Source organism: Impatiens glandulifera, chromosome 2 (genome assembly GCF_907164915.1).
Source record: "Impatiens glandulifera chromosome 2, dImpGla2.1, whole genome shotgun sequence".
NCBI lineage: Eukaryota > Viridiplantae > Streptophyta > Magnoliopsida > Ericales > Balsaminaceae > Impatiens > Impatiens glandulifera.
In genome coordinates, this window is record NC_061863.1 from 18923127 (window position 1) to 18938314 (window position 15188).

At 29.7% G+C, this 15188-nt stretch overlaps 1 protein-coding gene across 1 annotated transcript; it reads right to left on the reverse strand.

Moving 5' to 3' along the window:
* Positions 1-11930: 11930 nt before the first annotated feature.
* LOC124926599 lies at positions 11931-14773 on the reverse strand. Its single transcript, XM_047466850.1, has 3 exons — positions 14568-14773; positions 13162-13398; positions 11931-12164 (listed from the first exon to the last, which is right to left on the reverse strand). The coding sequence occupies exons 1-3, from the start codon at positions 14583-14585 to the stop codon at positions 12114-12116; spliced, it is 306 nt and encodes a 101-aa protein (XP_047322806.1). The 5' UTR covers positions 14586-14773; the 3' UTR covers positions 11931-12113.
* Between the last annotated feature and the right edge of the window lie 415 nt (positions 14774-15188).

Consider the following 15188-nt stretch of genomic DNA (forward strand, 5'->3'; position numbering starts at 1 on the left):
GAAGCTTCTTTCCATAGAGATAATCTTCAATCTGCATTCTCTAGAAGGCATAATCTGTCCCATCAAATCTTCCAATCCCATGTCCTATACTATTCTCACTTGCCATTATTTCCAATGCTCAGATCTAGCCTAGCTGCTCTGATACCAGTTGTTAGGATTTGTATCTCCCAAATCCGACCTGTTTGAAAATAATCTGTAAAAACACAAGAAAGAAGAACACAAGAACACACAGATTTATAGTGGTTCACTCAAATTGTGCTACATCCACTTCAGCCACCACCAGATTTACTATGAAGAAGAAGAAGGAATACAGAGTTTTTGCCTCACACTTTATCTCTCTAGAATTTTGTCTCACTAATGTAAACCCTTAATAATCACATATTTATAGGGTAAACATTCAGGTAATAAACCTAAATAACTTTGGTCAGGCCCAAGCCCAAAACCAAAAAAGATAAACCCAATAAACTCTAATTAACAATGTAGATTTTATTATAAGTGTAGGCTCCATAACTCAACAATCTCTAGCAGCCAGAACTCTATTGGAGATATTGTTGAACTTCTTCTTGTCAAAGCTTTGGAGATGATTCTTCAGGAGCTTAAGCTTCTCAGAAACCCTGTACATGTTGGAACCTCTGACATCTGTTGACCATACGCTTTCGAGAATACCCTTGAATTTATCATTATCCATCCAGAAATTGAAAATTTTAAAGGGCCTTTTGAACCTTTCTTCCTTTTCCCAGAACAATTTAATCTGGCAGTGATCAGATATACCCGGATTCAAAACATGAAGTTGACTTCTCGGAAATTGGTTAATCCAACTCTCATTTACCAAACATCTGTCAATTCTACTTTTTCTAATTTGCTCATTCCCTCTCGTAGAAGACCAAGTGAAGAAGTTCTCATAATTGGTAGGATCGATACAACCCATATCTCTGATGTAGTCATTAAAGTCAATCATATCCCGAGTAATTTCAGATTTTGGGCTACGATCAGATTTGTTTCTGGTTACGTTGTAATCACCGAGGACAGCCCAAGATTTATCAATACCGATCTAGTTTCTAAGACAATTCTAGAGAAGTCTTCTGTCAGTGCTTGAGTTGCTACCATAGACAATAGCAAGATTACCGTGTGTTATAATTGAAGAACATGAGTAAAAGAAGATTAATATATTGAATGTTGAAACAATTTATATAGTTTTGGAATGATGTGTTTTAGAATTTTGATTAATAATTGTAGTTTGATGTTTTGGACAATCATGTTTTGGAATTTTATATTGTTATGATTGTTTCATATTTTAATTTTGAAATATCATGTTATAAATGTTGAATATGTGAGAAAGTTTGATATTTTCATTTTGAAAATAAATTTGGTTCGAGTTGGAGCTTGAGTTCGAGTTCAAGCTCAAGTTTGAAATTGAAAATTCAATTTTTGTTCAAGCTTTCGAGTCGAGCCAAGCTCGTAGGTAATATAGTCGAGTCGAACTCGAGCTCAAATTTATAAGCTTGTTCGAGTTCGAGTCGAGCTAATAAATACTTAATCGAGTCGAGCAAGAGCTCGAGCTCCAACAAGCTTATTGTTTTATTATTTTATAGATTGATGAACGCGGTTGTAACCCCGAAAAAAATCCTTTGGTTTAGGTTTTATGAAAAAGCTCGGAGTTCGAGAATTTTAACATCAGTTTTCTTGTTAGAAATTTCTTTTTATAATAAAATAATATTTTTAAATGATTCTAACAGCTTTTGAAATTAATTAAAAATATTTAATTTTAGGGTTTAATTTTAAATAATATGGAGATTTACATTAATTAAATTACAATTAGATTTTGAGAAATTCGTTGGTTTAAATTAATTAAACATAATTAATTTAAAAGATTATTTATTGTAAAACAGAGTCGCCACTTTATTTTTGAAAAATCAATAAAAGTTGGCATACGTGTACAAACGTAGTCACTAGAGTTTCTTTTAGTTCAAAGTTTGGTGATACTCGGGAAAGGGCTTTCGCGCTTCATCCTTCGTCCCCATTTAAAAAACGGTCTTTACTTATAAAGTTGGCTTTTGAAAATCAGTTTTTTAACGTTTGAGTTTTAACCAATTATTCTTTCGGTCCTAGTTATGCTTTTAGATTTTAGCGTTATTTAAAATACTTAAATGCTGGTACATATTGCTAATGATAACTAGGAAGGATTATATACCTGAAAAATATTAGTCATTTTTAAGAGTGTTAGAGTTTATAAATAAACACCAAATAGGCCTTAGTTAAAAAAAATTATCGAAATATTCCAAAAATATTTTGAAATCATTTTCTAATTATTTGGGATTTTGTGAAAAATGTTTTGGAGTTCCAAAATTGCAAAAATAATTTTGGGTTTTGAAAAGTGGAACCAAATAGGCTTTAGGAACGGAGTTCAAAGCCTTAGATTTTCTTTTATCGGTTAGGGTCTAAAAAACCTCGGTCTAGGTCGAGGCTCGGAATCTTCGATCGAAGAGCCAAAGTCCCTCGGTCTAAGTGCTAAGGACTCTCGGCCCTTGGCTGAGATTACCGGTCTGGGTTTATAAGCCCCACAGTCTTGGGTTAGCCTTAGGCTAAGTCCCTCGGTCTTGGGTTTAGGAATTCTCGGTCATGAGTTTCGACCTCTCGGTCCTAGGTTCTGGAATTCTCGGTCTTGGCTTAAACATCTTGGTCCTAGAAAAATCCTCTATCGGACATACCGATCCTAGCTCAAGAACATCGGTCGGACCTGTCAGTCCTAGCTCAATAACATCGGTTAGACATGTCGGTCTTGTTGAAATTCTCGGTCCTAGGTCTCGGTCCTAAGTTCGAATTCCTCAGTCCTAGGTCTCAGTCTGGACCGATGATTGTCGGTCGGACCTCTCAGTCTTAGGTCATCAGTCCTTAAAAAAAAAAATGCAAATGTTGTATTTTTTATTTAAGCTTGGATTTTTCGATCTAAGGGTTTGGGTAGCTTCATAAAGCTCCCATGAACATGTTGATCATCATCTTAAGGTATCAATCAACTTGGATGATGATCAAATCGTTCAAAATAGTTTGTGATCAAAAATATGATTTTTTAATTTTTAAGTTATTTTGAGGAGAAATGAACTAACCAATAGCTTCCTTATATCTCATATACTTGATTGGTACCAAAACAAAAAAAACACTAGCTGTTCTTTTTGACCAAATCAAGAACTCAAATTTTTTAAGTATTTTGAAATTTTTGATTTTGATCAAATATGATCGTGATGGATCAAATATGATCCAAATAGTTTCCCAACATGATTACAATTATGTTGGAATGCTTTCTAGGCTGTGATTCAAGAGCATTAGCCCAAGAACAACAAATATGTTTTTTTTTTAAATTCAAATTTGAGTTCTTCTGTTTTAGGTTGATTTATTGTTTCTAATATATCCATAAAGTTTACAAATGATTCTAGGATTGATTTCCAACCATAAAATACCATAAACAACAAGCATACAAGCTTATGCAATTTGAAATATACAATTTTCAAATTCAAATTGTAAATATGAATTAGAGGGTGATTGGAACCTTACCAATGATTGAAAAACACTCATTTATCTCAAGGAAAGCTTTTAGTATGCTCAGATCCAAGTTTGAAAGCTTTAAACGAAAATTCGAAATTTCTAAAATCTTAAAGCTTTAATGGCGGATTTCTGTAAATTTTTGATTTGAAGCTAGAGAGTTGATCTCTTATCTTCAAATTCATTTAGGGGAATATTTATAGATGCCCAATGTCGGTTGTGGGCTTCAAGTGGATTCAATCACCCAAATCCATTTATAGTATTTTGTTGTTCTTCCTCAACTTGGCTGGAATAGGGATGATTCATCCCTATTCTTGTATGAGAAATGATCACTGTGGTAGGGTGATCATTTCACCATTCGAATCAGGCGTTTTGGTGGACTAACAACTGAGTTCCACTTTTGGAAAATCAAAAGAGGTGATTGTTCTTATCCTTTCGGCGTCGCGTTGGAGAAGATGATCGTAGGAGGAAACAATGCCATTTTGTGGGAAAACGCAAACGCGAAGCCTTTTGTCTAGATAGAAGGACAATAATACCATTTAATATTTATCATAAAAGAAAGAATGATATATTTTGATAATCCCGCATCATTCAAGCCCAGTAAAATTGAGAATTTTATGATATAATGTTTGGTTGATGGAATGTTAAGGATGCTCACATGATAAACATATCAGATATTTTTCAAGCATTTTCCTTCCGACAACATTTAATGTCGGTTGTACCAAAAGCATCAAGGTTTGTTTTTCTTTCTTTTTGTGGAAAGAATTGAAATCATACTCAACCATCGGCCCCATTTAGAAAAACTCATTTTATTTCTGCACATGGAATTTCCACACACAGTAACAAAAAGAAGTTTTGAATCTGTCTATGTCAAAATTTAGTTTCCAAACATTTATGTATATGAGGTAGAACTGTACACTAATTATGTACACTAGTTATTGATAAGTTTTGGAGAACGTACCATGGATTCCTGAAACTCGTCTCCCAACTAGCCACTGGAAACAGGTGATTGATTGTCAAGGAGTAGATAATATGCAGCTATAGCCTGAAAATGAAGCATAGTTAAATAATTAGGAAGAGGTAATAAGATTAAAGACCAGTTGAGGTTGATAACAAGGCTAGGATGGAAATGGTAAGCCGAGAACTCCCTTTTTCTTAATTTCAATATATTTCTCATCTTTCTATATTATACAAATATGATTCATATATTGTCATAAGATCACTAGCCCAAGTACACAAGTATAAGAAAAAGAGCATACATCAATTTGAATCCTACTTTGAAGAGATGCAATTAGTTGTTTCTCATTAAATCCCCTCTTAACCATCTCACGCACAATTTCTTCATCAACCTGCAATAACATGATATGTTATTTTCATATTTGCTTAATGATAAATAATGGTAAACAGAAGCAGAGGTAGGTTTTATCAAAGATTGAGGAAACTAGAATATAGCGTTCGAGATATGTTAAAGCAGTAAAACCAAATTCAAAACATGCTTCTACGAAGAGATGCACTTGTTTATGCAAAAAGGGAAGGCCCTTCGCGAAATGTGAAGGCCCTTCGCGAAAAGGAAAGGCGCTTCACGAGAATCAAATGAATCTTCCCTAAAACGGAACCGAATCAGAGCATCATCAACTGCAAACATCATCATCGACAAGATGAACAATAAGAAAATCTCATGGTTTAGGGTTTGAAGATGAACATAATGAAAATAAGAACATAAATCGATTCAATCACCTAATATTAGAACGGGTTATTGTCGTCGATCTGTATAATGTGTTCGTTTAGGGTTTCGCCGCCGTGGTTCCGTCGCTGTGCCGTCGCGAGAAGAGAGAAGAGAGAGAGAAAAAATAACGAAATGAAAAAATCTTCTTCATGGACACGTGGCAAGCGTCCATTGGAAGACCTCCCATAATATCAGAAATCTGCAGACTCTGAGCAAAGGAATTGTGGCTGTATTGAACTGGTAGTGCGCCGAATATCCTCTATGATATTGTCTTGTACTAGATAAACTGTTTGAAGGACATTTGCGTATGTGGCATTCGTTCATTGGATACAATTAGCTGGTTTGTCAGACTGCACATGAGTGAATGGAGCAGGAGTAGCAGACAACTAGTTGATCGTGGTTAGACGTATGCTAACTTCAGACGGTTGCTGAAGCGAGGCATTAGACGTGCTCCATTAAACTACCAAGTCTAAGGGAGTTAGAAGTCAACGTTTAACTGCGCGTTTCATTAGACTACCGAGTCTAATGGAGTTAGACAGCAACGTCTAACTACGTATCACATTAGACTATCAAGTCTAATTGAGTTAGACTACAATGTCTAACTTCGCATCCCTTCAGACTTGTCTTAGACTACCACATCTAATGGAGTTAGACTACAACGTCTAACTACGCATCCCATTAGACTACCACATCTAATAGAGTTAGACTAAAACGTCTAACTTCGCATCCCTTCAGACTTGTCTGAAGGAGTTAGACGTCAATGTCTAACTACGTTTCACATTAGACTACCACGTCTAATAGAGTTAGACTACAACGTCTAACTTCGCATCCCTTCAGACTTGTCTGAAGGAGTTAGACGTCAACGTCTAACTACGTTTCTCATTAGACTATCACATTTAATGGAGTTAGACTACAACGTCTAACTTTGCATCTTTTCAGACTTGTCTGAAGGAGTTAGACGTCAACGTCTAACTACGCTACACGTCTATTTACCCTGCTTAGACCACGTCTAATTCAGCATAGTCTTATGCACTTGCACAAAACAAATAGACTATTTAACTTTATTCTAGTTGAATATCTAGCTTTATTCATAACTAAATATCATCAAAATTCCGTAATATTCATGACTAAATATCATCAAAATTTCGTTCTAAACATTATCAAACTTATCTATATATATCTAATGACGCTTAATTTAAAATGTTGAAGGTGTACTACACGCTCTTTCCATAATCATCCACAAATCAGGTAATTTCTCTTCTCTAATTTATTTATCTTAATTATTTTCTCTCTCCTAATATATATATATACATATTTATATATATAAATTTCTTTCCTAATATATATATATATATATATATATATATATATATATTTCAGTATTTTTTTTTCTCTCCTTACCATATATATATTTATATTTTTTTACACTAATAATATAAAATATTTTTTTATTAATAATTTTTATATTAAAATATATAATATTACATAACATATTTATTTTTATATTTAATAATAACAATATATATAATAATACTTAATGTATTAATATAGAGGTTTATATACAAACTCATCATATATTAATAAATATTTATTTATATGATTTATTAAATTAACAATAAAAATTCATTATAATTTATTGTTACTTTCTCTTCTACTCTATTTTTCTTAATTAAATTATATTAATATTAATTCAAATTTTTCATTAAATATCAATTATAAAATCTCCAACAAAAACGCATAATAAAATATTAATTATAAAAAACTTCCAACAACATGAATTCTCATTAAACAGAATATTAATTATAAAATCTTTACAATTAAACCAATTAAATCAGACTTTTCATTTTCTCCACCCAAATATTTTTTACTTATAAATAGTCTTAGTCCCCATAGATTGTTGAACACGATTAGATCCTCCAATTCTGGCCAATTACATTGGAAACTGGCGTGTAAAGTTTCAGATAGCAATGATAAATGTTGCATCTTTGAAAAGGAAGAAAGTTTGGCAATGATCCACAAATTAGGTAATTTCTCTTCACTAATTTATTTATCTTAATTATTTTATCTCTCCTAATATATATATACATATTTATATATATATATATATATATATATATATATATATATATATATATATATATATATATATATATATATATATATAAATTTCTTTCTTAATATATATATATTTCAGTATTTTTTATCTCCTTATCATATATATATTTATATTTTTTTTACACTAATAATATAAAATATTTTTTATCAATAATTTTATATTAAAATATATAATATTACATAACATATTTATTTTTATATTTAATAATAACAATATATATAATAATGCTTAATCTATTAATATAGAAGTTTATATAGAAACTCATCATATATTAATAAATATTTATTTATTTTTATATATAATAACGTTTATATGATTTATTAAATTAACAATAAAAAATCATTATAATTTTCAGTTACTTTCTCTCCTACTCTATTTTTCTTAATTAAATTATATTTATAATAAAATATTAATTATAAAACCTCCAACAACATAAATTCTCATTAATTTAACATTAAATATTAATTATAAAACCTTTGCAATTAAACCAATTAAATCAGACTTTTCATTTTCTCCACCTAAATATTTTTTCTACTTATAAATAATAGATCACATGATATTTTCTCCCTCTTCTCTCTTACTTTTTTTCTTAAAAATTTTGCTTGTAGTGTTAAAGCAGATGGGGGAGATGTTACAACCGAGAATATTCAACTCGGAGTACCCATGGATCGTTGAGCTCTAGTCAATTACATTGGAAACTGCGTAAAGTTTCAGATAGCAACGATAAAGGTTGCATCTTTGAAAGGGGAGAAGGTTTGGCGATGACGATAGCGCCGACTGCTATTCTAGAGGCGATTGTAAGATTGGCTAAATGAGTTGTGAAGGGGGTAGAGAACTGGTTATCTGATGCATGATTATCTGATGCGGATTCAGACTTTGTTGGTCCAAAATTGTATGGCATTGGTGGGTTGCTGCATTTTGAGTTGTATGAGACGGATTTTGGATGGAGCCGGCCGGTGAAGGTGGAGATGATTTCCATTGACACTGCTGGAGTTTTCTCTCCTCTATGATGTTAGAGATGACCAAAGCGGGATTGTCTATGATGCTAGAGATGACCAAGGCGGGATTGCTTTTAATAAACATAAGATTGAAGTCAATCTTCCATGAAGGGCTTGAGGATATTGGTAATATTTAATAATTTAATCTTCCAATTTATTATTGTAGTTTATGGATTTTGTGTTATCCTAAATAAATTTTGTATAAAAAACTTCTTTTTCGTTTCTTATTTTGTCCTTTGTTTAATGGAAATATATATATATATTAATTAGGTTGTACTTTTTCAATTTTTTGAGTTCAAATAAATTGTTTTTTTTATCTATTTTAATGTCTTATTTACGTTTTTAAAACATGTTTATATATTAAATTAAATTTTATTAAGGAAGAACATCAACTTCAAAATTTTTGAACAGGTATTTTTTCATTTTTTTATCAAATAAATTGTTTTTTATTATTGTTTAATATTTTATTATCATAATTAGATTGTTAAAAATACAAACAAATTTGGAGATACTCGAATGACAATTTATTAGGATGAAAAGGACAGAAGATTTAATTTCTATTTTTTTATTTTACGTTCTCTAATTTCGTTTAGTGGAAGTTGTTTTTTATTAATATATAATTCAACCTGTTTTATTTTTTCGATAATATATGATATCTTAAACTATTGTCTTTCAATTTTTATATATGGTCTTTTAAAATTATAAAATAATTCATATTGAATAATCTATTTTAACTTAATTTTTTTATTTTGTTTTCAATAGTTTAAATCAATAGTAAAATTAGTTGTTTTCATAATTAATTTTATATAAATATATTTTTTCTTACACAAATTTTCCCCACTATTTATATATTATATATTTATATATATATATATAAATAAATATATAATTTATATGACTATTAATTAAAAAAAAACACAACTAAATTTACATTAAAAAAATCATTATTTAATATTAAAAAAATAAAATTATAAAAATAAATAAAATAATATTGCAAATTTATGTTTATATGTATATAAAAATATTTGATTCATAAAAGTTTGTTTCATAATTTTTTTCCATATATATATATAATATTACATATTTACCTATAAGAAGAAATAATTACTAATAACTATTTTTTTTCTATGTTTTTCTCTAATTATATGTATATATATATATATATATATATTATATTTTCTCTTCATATAAATATATTCTCTTTTATTAAATTAAATATTTTATAAAAACTTCGAGGATATAAACAGTAAACGATCCACCGAAGATTATGAGAATTATTCGGATAAAAAAATTTCGAAATAAAAAACTTGATCCGACTAAATAAGATGTCATATCAAACAAAATATAACATCAACTCAAATCTAAGTAATTTAAAAAAATATGACACCCCAGTGCTAAAAAAATCATCGAAGAGTCAAGAAAAAATGTTTTTTCAACTTCTCTGCAACTTTATTCTAAAAAGAAAAAAAAAATAACTTGGATGAATTATTTTATAATTCGTAATTATGTAAGAATATTTTAATTTCCCGTACAACGTAGGGTATCCTACTAGAGCATCATAGTTTTTGACTTATAAGTTAATTACTTTTCACTTAATTAACTCTTTTCTTTATTTTGATTTTACTTTTTCCCAACATTTTCACTAAAACGAAACTGATTTAGAGCATCATCTATAAATATCATTATCGACAAAATGAACAACCAATATGAACAAGATGAACAAGTAATGTGAAAAAGATTAACAGTAAGATGAACAATAAGAAAAACTCATGATTTAGGGTTTGAAGATGAATATAATGGAAATAAGAACATAAATCGATCCAATCACATGATATTAGAACGGGTTTTGGTCGTCGATCTGAATGATATGTTCGTTTAGGGTTCTGTCGCCGTCATCGTCGCGAGAGAGAAAGAGAATGCAGAGTATAGAGAGAAAGGAAAATAACGAAATGAAAAAAAATTAAGTATTTATATAAAGAACTTTTTCCAATCGCGTTACGCAATGGGGTATTTTCGTCAAAAAAATATAAAGTAGCCATCAGCGCAATTAAAATTATACGCTGGTCATCAGCACATTTAAGACTCTTTTCACCGGCACATTTAAAACCTTTGTAGGGTCATTTGGTCAAATTTCTCTTAATATTAGTATCGTATTTTCTTATAAACAATTATTGGATAAAATAGTGAAAATCTGTGCAGAAAATCGAGTTCGCAAATAGACTTAGTACTTTATTTATCATGTCTAGTTTCATGGGTAAAAGAAAATATTAAAATATGTAAGTATATATTAATCCTATAAAAAGAATTTAAACAAGTTAAAGAGGATGTTTAATAAGTCAAATATTTTAAATTTATAAAAAGAATTTGTAAGACAAGGAGGTCCTTATAAAAAAATTGGTTCTATGTAATATATAGGACTAGTTTGATTCAGTTTATTCTCATCTTATTAACGTCACCTTATCCAGTTTATTTTCAGGTATGAGGTATGATTGATATAATCTCAGCTTATTAAATCGTTAAGCTTGGGTATGTTTGATTCAGCTTATACGCCCAATTTATTTATTTTTTATATTTATAATATATTATTTAATAATTAATATTATTTAATAATTAATATTATATATTAATAAATTATTTAAATTAAAAAATATTATATATTTGAAAATAAATTATATTAATATATTATTTTTATAAATTTTTATTAATATATTATTTTAAATATTAATAAATAACTTAAATTAAAAAATAATATATTTTTAAATAAAGGATATGATATTAAAAATCATAATGTATTTATATTTTATATTTTATTTAATTATTTTATATATTAAGATACATATATTATAAATAATAAATAAAAATATATTTAAATGTATGTTTTTTTATTATAATAATTTTATATAAATATATAAAAATATTATAAATATATAGAATAGATGAGAGAGAATTAATAAAATGATTAGAGAGAAATTAAATTGATAAGAGAGAATGAATAAAATGATTAGAAATGAATAAAATAAATGAAAGAGAATGAATAAAAAAATATTTAAAATTGATGAGAGAAAAAAACTCTAGATTATAATATGAGATTATAATCTTAAAAGTTAGAAAAAAATTTGAGTTTAAACGCAAAAGTGTGTTTAATTTTAATTTTTTGCGTGAGCTTATTACGCAAAGTTACTGTAGCAGCTTATTACGCAAACGCCAATAAGCTGCTTATTAACGCCGAATCAAACGTGCCATAAAGTTCGAGTTTGGTATCCTTTGATTGGTTCAAACGATAATTTTGGGTCGATACTCTTTTGCAAGTTTTGTCCTTTTATACCTATGTCTCTTCTTATAAATCAAATGCCTATAAAATAGGGTATGAAAAATCAAATGTCTATAAAATAGGGTATGAAAGGACAAAAATCACAGAAAAGCAGCTGCAATTCAGGCTTAATCACATAAAAGCAGCTGCAATTCTGACTGCCAAAATATATTCAGTGAAAAATGACCAAACTTTGAAGTTAACTAAGAAAAGTTTTGCTTAATGCTTTCCAAAACTCATAACTCTAATAAATACTTGTATTAAGTAATATAAATAAGAAGAGAATCAACCATCCACATCCAATTCTAAATAGACCCCAAACAACACTTTCAGAAACCCTCCTTTGCTACAAATACAATCAGCAATTCATATGTTACAATTGCTATGTGCATTGGTTTGTTCATTCTGATTAATGATCTCTCTCCTTTAGGCCTTCACACAACAGTTGAAGCAGCTGAAGATGCTCCTCCTCGCAGTCTGATCAGAGAAGGAAAATGAGTAAGAAACCAGCCGAATAGGCAACTACAAAATGCTAGTACAAGATTTTGCTTTGAAATGCTAGTATTAGATTTGCTTGATTCTTTTGATGTTTTTGTCTGTTGTGATCTGGCTTTGATTGTTTTTGTTTTTGTTAATGTTGGCATGTTTGTAGCTTCTTAATGTCGTCATGTAATACTTTGTGTGTTTATAAATTAAAAATATAATCAACATGTTTCCAGCAAAAACAAAAAGATTGCTTCAGTCAATCCATCACCCAATAAACAGAATGGATCAAATTAACCCACAAAATACCAGTCAAGAAATATATGTACCAAATATAAAACTCATCACTTAGCTTATGATATGACAGTTACTTAATCTAAATGATTAATAATTACCATTTAAAGTCACTTAATTATCTAGCTACAACTCAGTTTAAGCTAACAATTCTGGCTTAATTTAGTAAATTAAGAATAACTTGTTCAAAAGTTCAAAAGATAATGTTAACCCCTGAAATTAAGCAAATTATGTTATTATAATGTAATTAAAGTACTCTCCCCTCAACTTTCATACCAAATACCATTTTTGTTATGTTTATTCAGCATTTAAAATTCAGTATTTAGTATTAGAAGCATCTAACACTTATTTTTCAGTTTTATAAGAAAATATATGCACATCAAATGATTCACTCACTAGTAACTAAAAGGAATTTTGTCCAAAGATGTCATAATTCAATACAAAGTTCATAGTACACCACATTATTAGTTTAGTTTAAAGGTAACTCAAGTGACAAAGTACCTAAGATACCAAAGGTCTCACACCCCAGGGAAATAACCCCGGGGTCACCAAAAAACCAAGAGTTGCAAAAATATTTGTCAATAAAAGGATAGGGTTTAACAATTTGAAGTGGTTAGCACGGAAGTATGGGAATGCCAATATTCATTTGAATATATGGAAATTGACATGAGATCAAAAGGAGGTAAAGGAATCTTACAGTTGGGGAGTGAGTGCTATGATGATAATGAGGAAGAGGATCGATATTCGCTGTATTATCAGTCCTTGTGGTAGAAGAGATGAGCTCTTCTTCATTCCCCAAGCTGGCTCTTGATACATCCCTCTTGTTCTGCTTCCTCATTTCCCTTATTTTCGAGAAATCCATAGAGTAGTCTGGCATTACGCCCTTTTGCTCCCAGTCCCCGAATTGTGGGACTGACATCCATGGCATATTCTTCTGCACAGTTAAGAGATATCATTAGTCTTAGTACTTAAGTTGAATGTCTGTGAATAGTCAATCTGTTCATGAGAGCATGAAATTGAGAAAAAACAGTTTATAGCCATTTCAATCTCTGAGAAAAAGCAGAATAGTCCATGAGAAACAATCAATAAATTTCTTTGGCAACACTTTTTCTGTCAGGTATCTCATTGGATGTGGAATTATATGAAATCACATTTGGAAACAAAACATCCTGAGATACATTAGAATATTTTTGACGGTTTCAAGTCTGTATCCAGAATTAGATTCGGAAAGTGTTTCCAAATGGACCATATGCATATTTGGAAGCAGCATTGTGAATGTTTGATATATATGTGTAGTTCAAATTCAAATAAAAAATGCAAATAAAGACGGTTTTCATGTATTTGAATCAATCAATGTTGTGTGTGACGGTTAATAAATTAGGGTTTTATAAGTAGTGGGTTGAGGCAAATGGTATTTTAGCTTAGGTCTTGAAATGTAGTGGATTGAGGAAAAGCTTTTTTTAACAACTTACCGACATGATCAATATGGTATTTTCATCTAAAATTGAAGTATAAGGTGGGAGAGGAAAAGGGTATTCGGACATTGCATCATTAGGTTTTGAAAATCTATAGAATTGACAACCCATCAAGGAAGTAGGCCTTCTTTAAATCTTGTGTTCATTTATTTACAATATTCTCGATTGTTTAGATTATGCTCAACAAATCAACAACGTAATACAATCACAAGACCATAGAGATTTCAACATTATCAAAATTAGATGATTTGGGTAAGAACACAGTTTTCTAAATAAGAGTCTGCATGTATCTAACTAAAATCTGAAATTAAATTTACCCATTAGTGCATAGAAACAACAGGATGAGAAATTTCACCAGCCATTTCAAAATACTCTATGAGTTTGATTTTATAACATATCTAGGGCTTAAGAGGCTCAAATCAAACTTGGGAGAGAAGTTCGCTGGTTTCAATATCGTAATAGATCGATCAGGAAATGAAAACTCAAAATTCAGAAGAGCGAGAACTGGACAGCGATTGGTCGCATGGTATATGGTACTCAATCCTCAAATCAAATCAAAAGAAATTGAAGAAATCAAGCGGAGAAACCAAAACATTTGGGGAGAGAAGCAGATAGTGAGAGATTTTACCTCTTTTTGATCTTCCATTCGATTACAACTTCGTGGTTGAAACGATGACTCTCTCTCTCTCTTTCTCTATGAATTGTGGGTGTGGGAGATGGGGAGAGGAAATCGTCTTCCTTTAAGAATTTCCCTCGGTGCTCACAGCCAGACGACAGCGCACAGAGCAACAGACCAATCTCTCTCTCTCTCTCTCGTTCAATAGCCGAAAGGTTGGCTCGGCTCAACTCATGAGTTGTCTTTTTGTTTGAAAAAGAAAGTTGTCATCTTTATCCTCGTCATTCCCATGATCCCATCTGCACCTTTCTTTAATATAAATGATGAATCCCAATATAATGAAAAATATATTATCTGTCAATAAGTTAGGCTTGTTTGATTTATTTATTGCATTATATAATAATAAGACATAATATTATATTTATTTAGTTTAAAAAATAATAGGTATAATATTTTATATATATTTAATTAAGTTTTAATTTTTTGTTTTTATTTTTTAAAATTATTCTTATATATTTATTTGTGTTTGAAATAATTAGAATTTTTAAATAGTAAAAAATCAAGAACTTAACTCCAAATATAACACTCCAAATATAACAATTATTATTTTAAGGTCAAAATTTGAACTTTCTT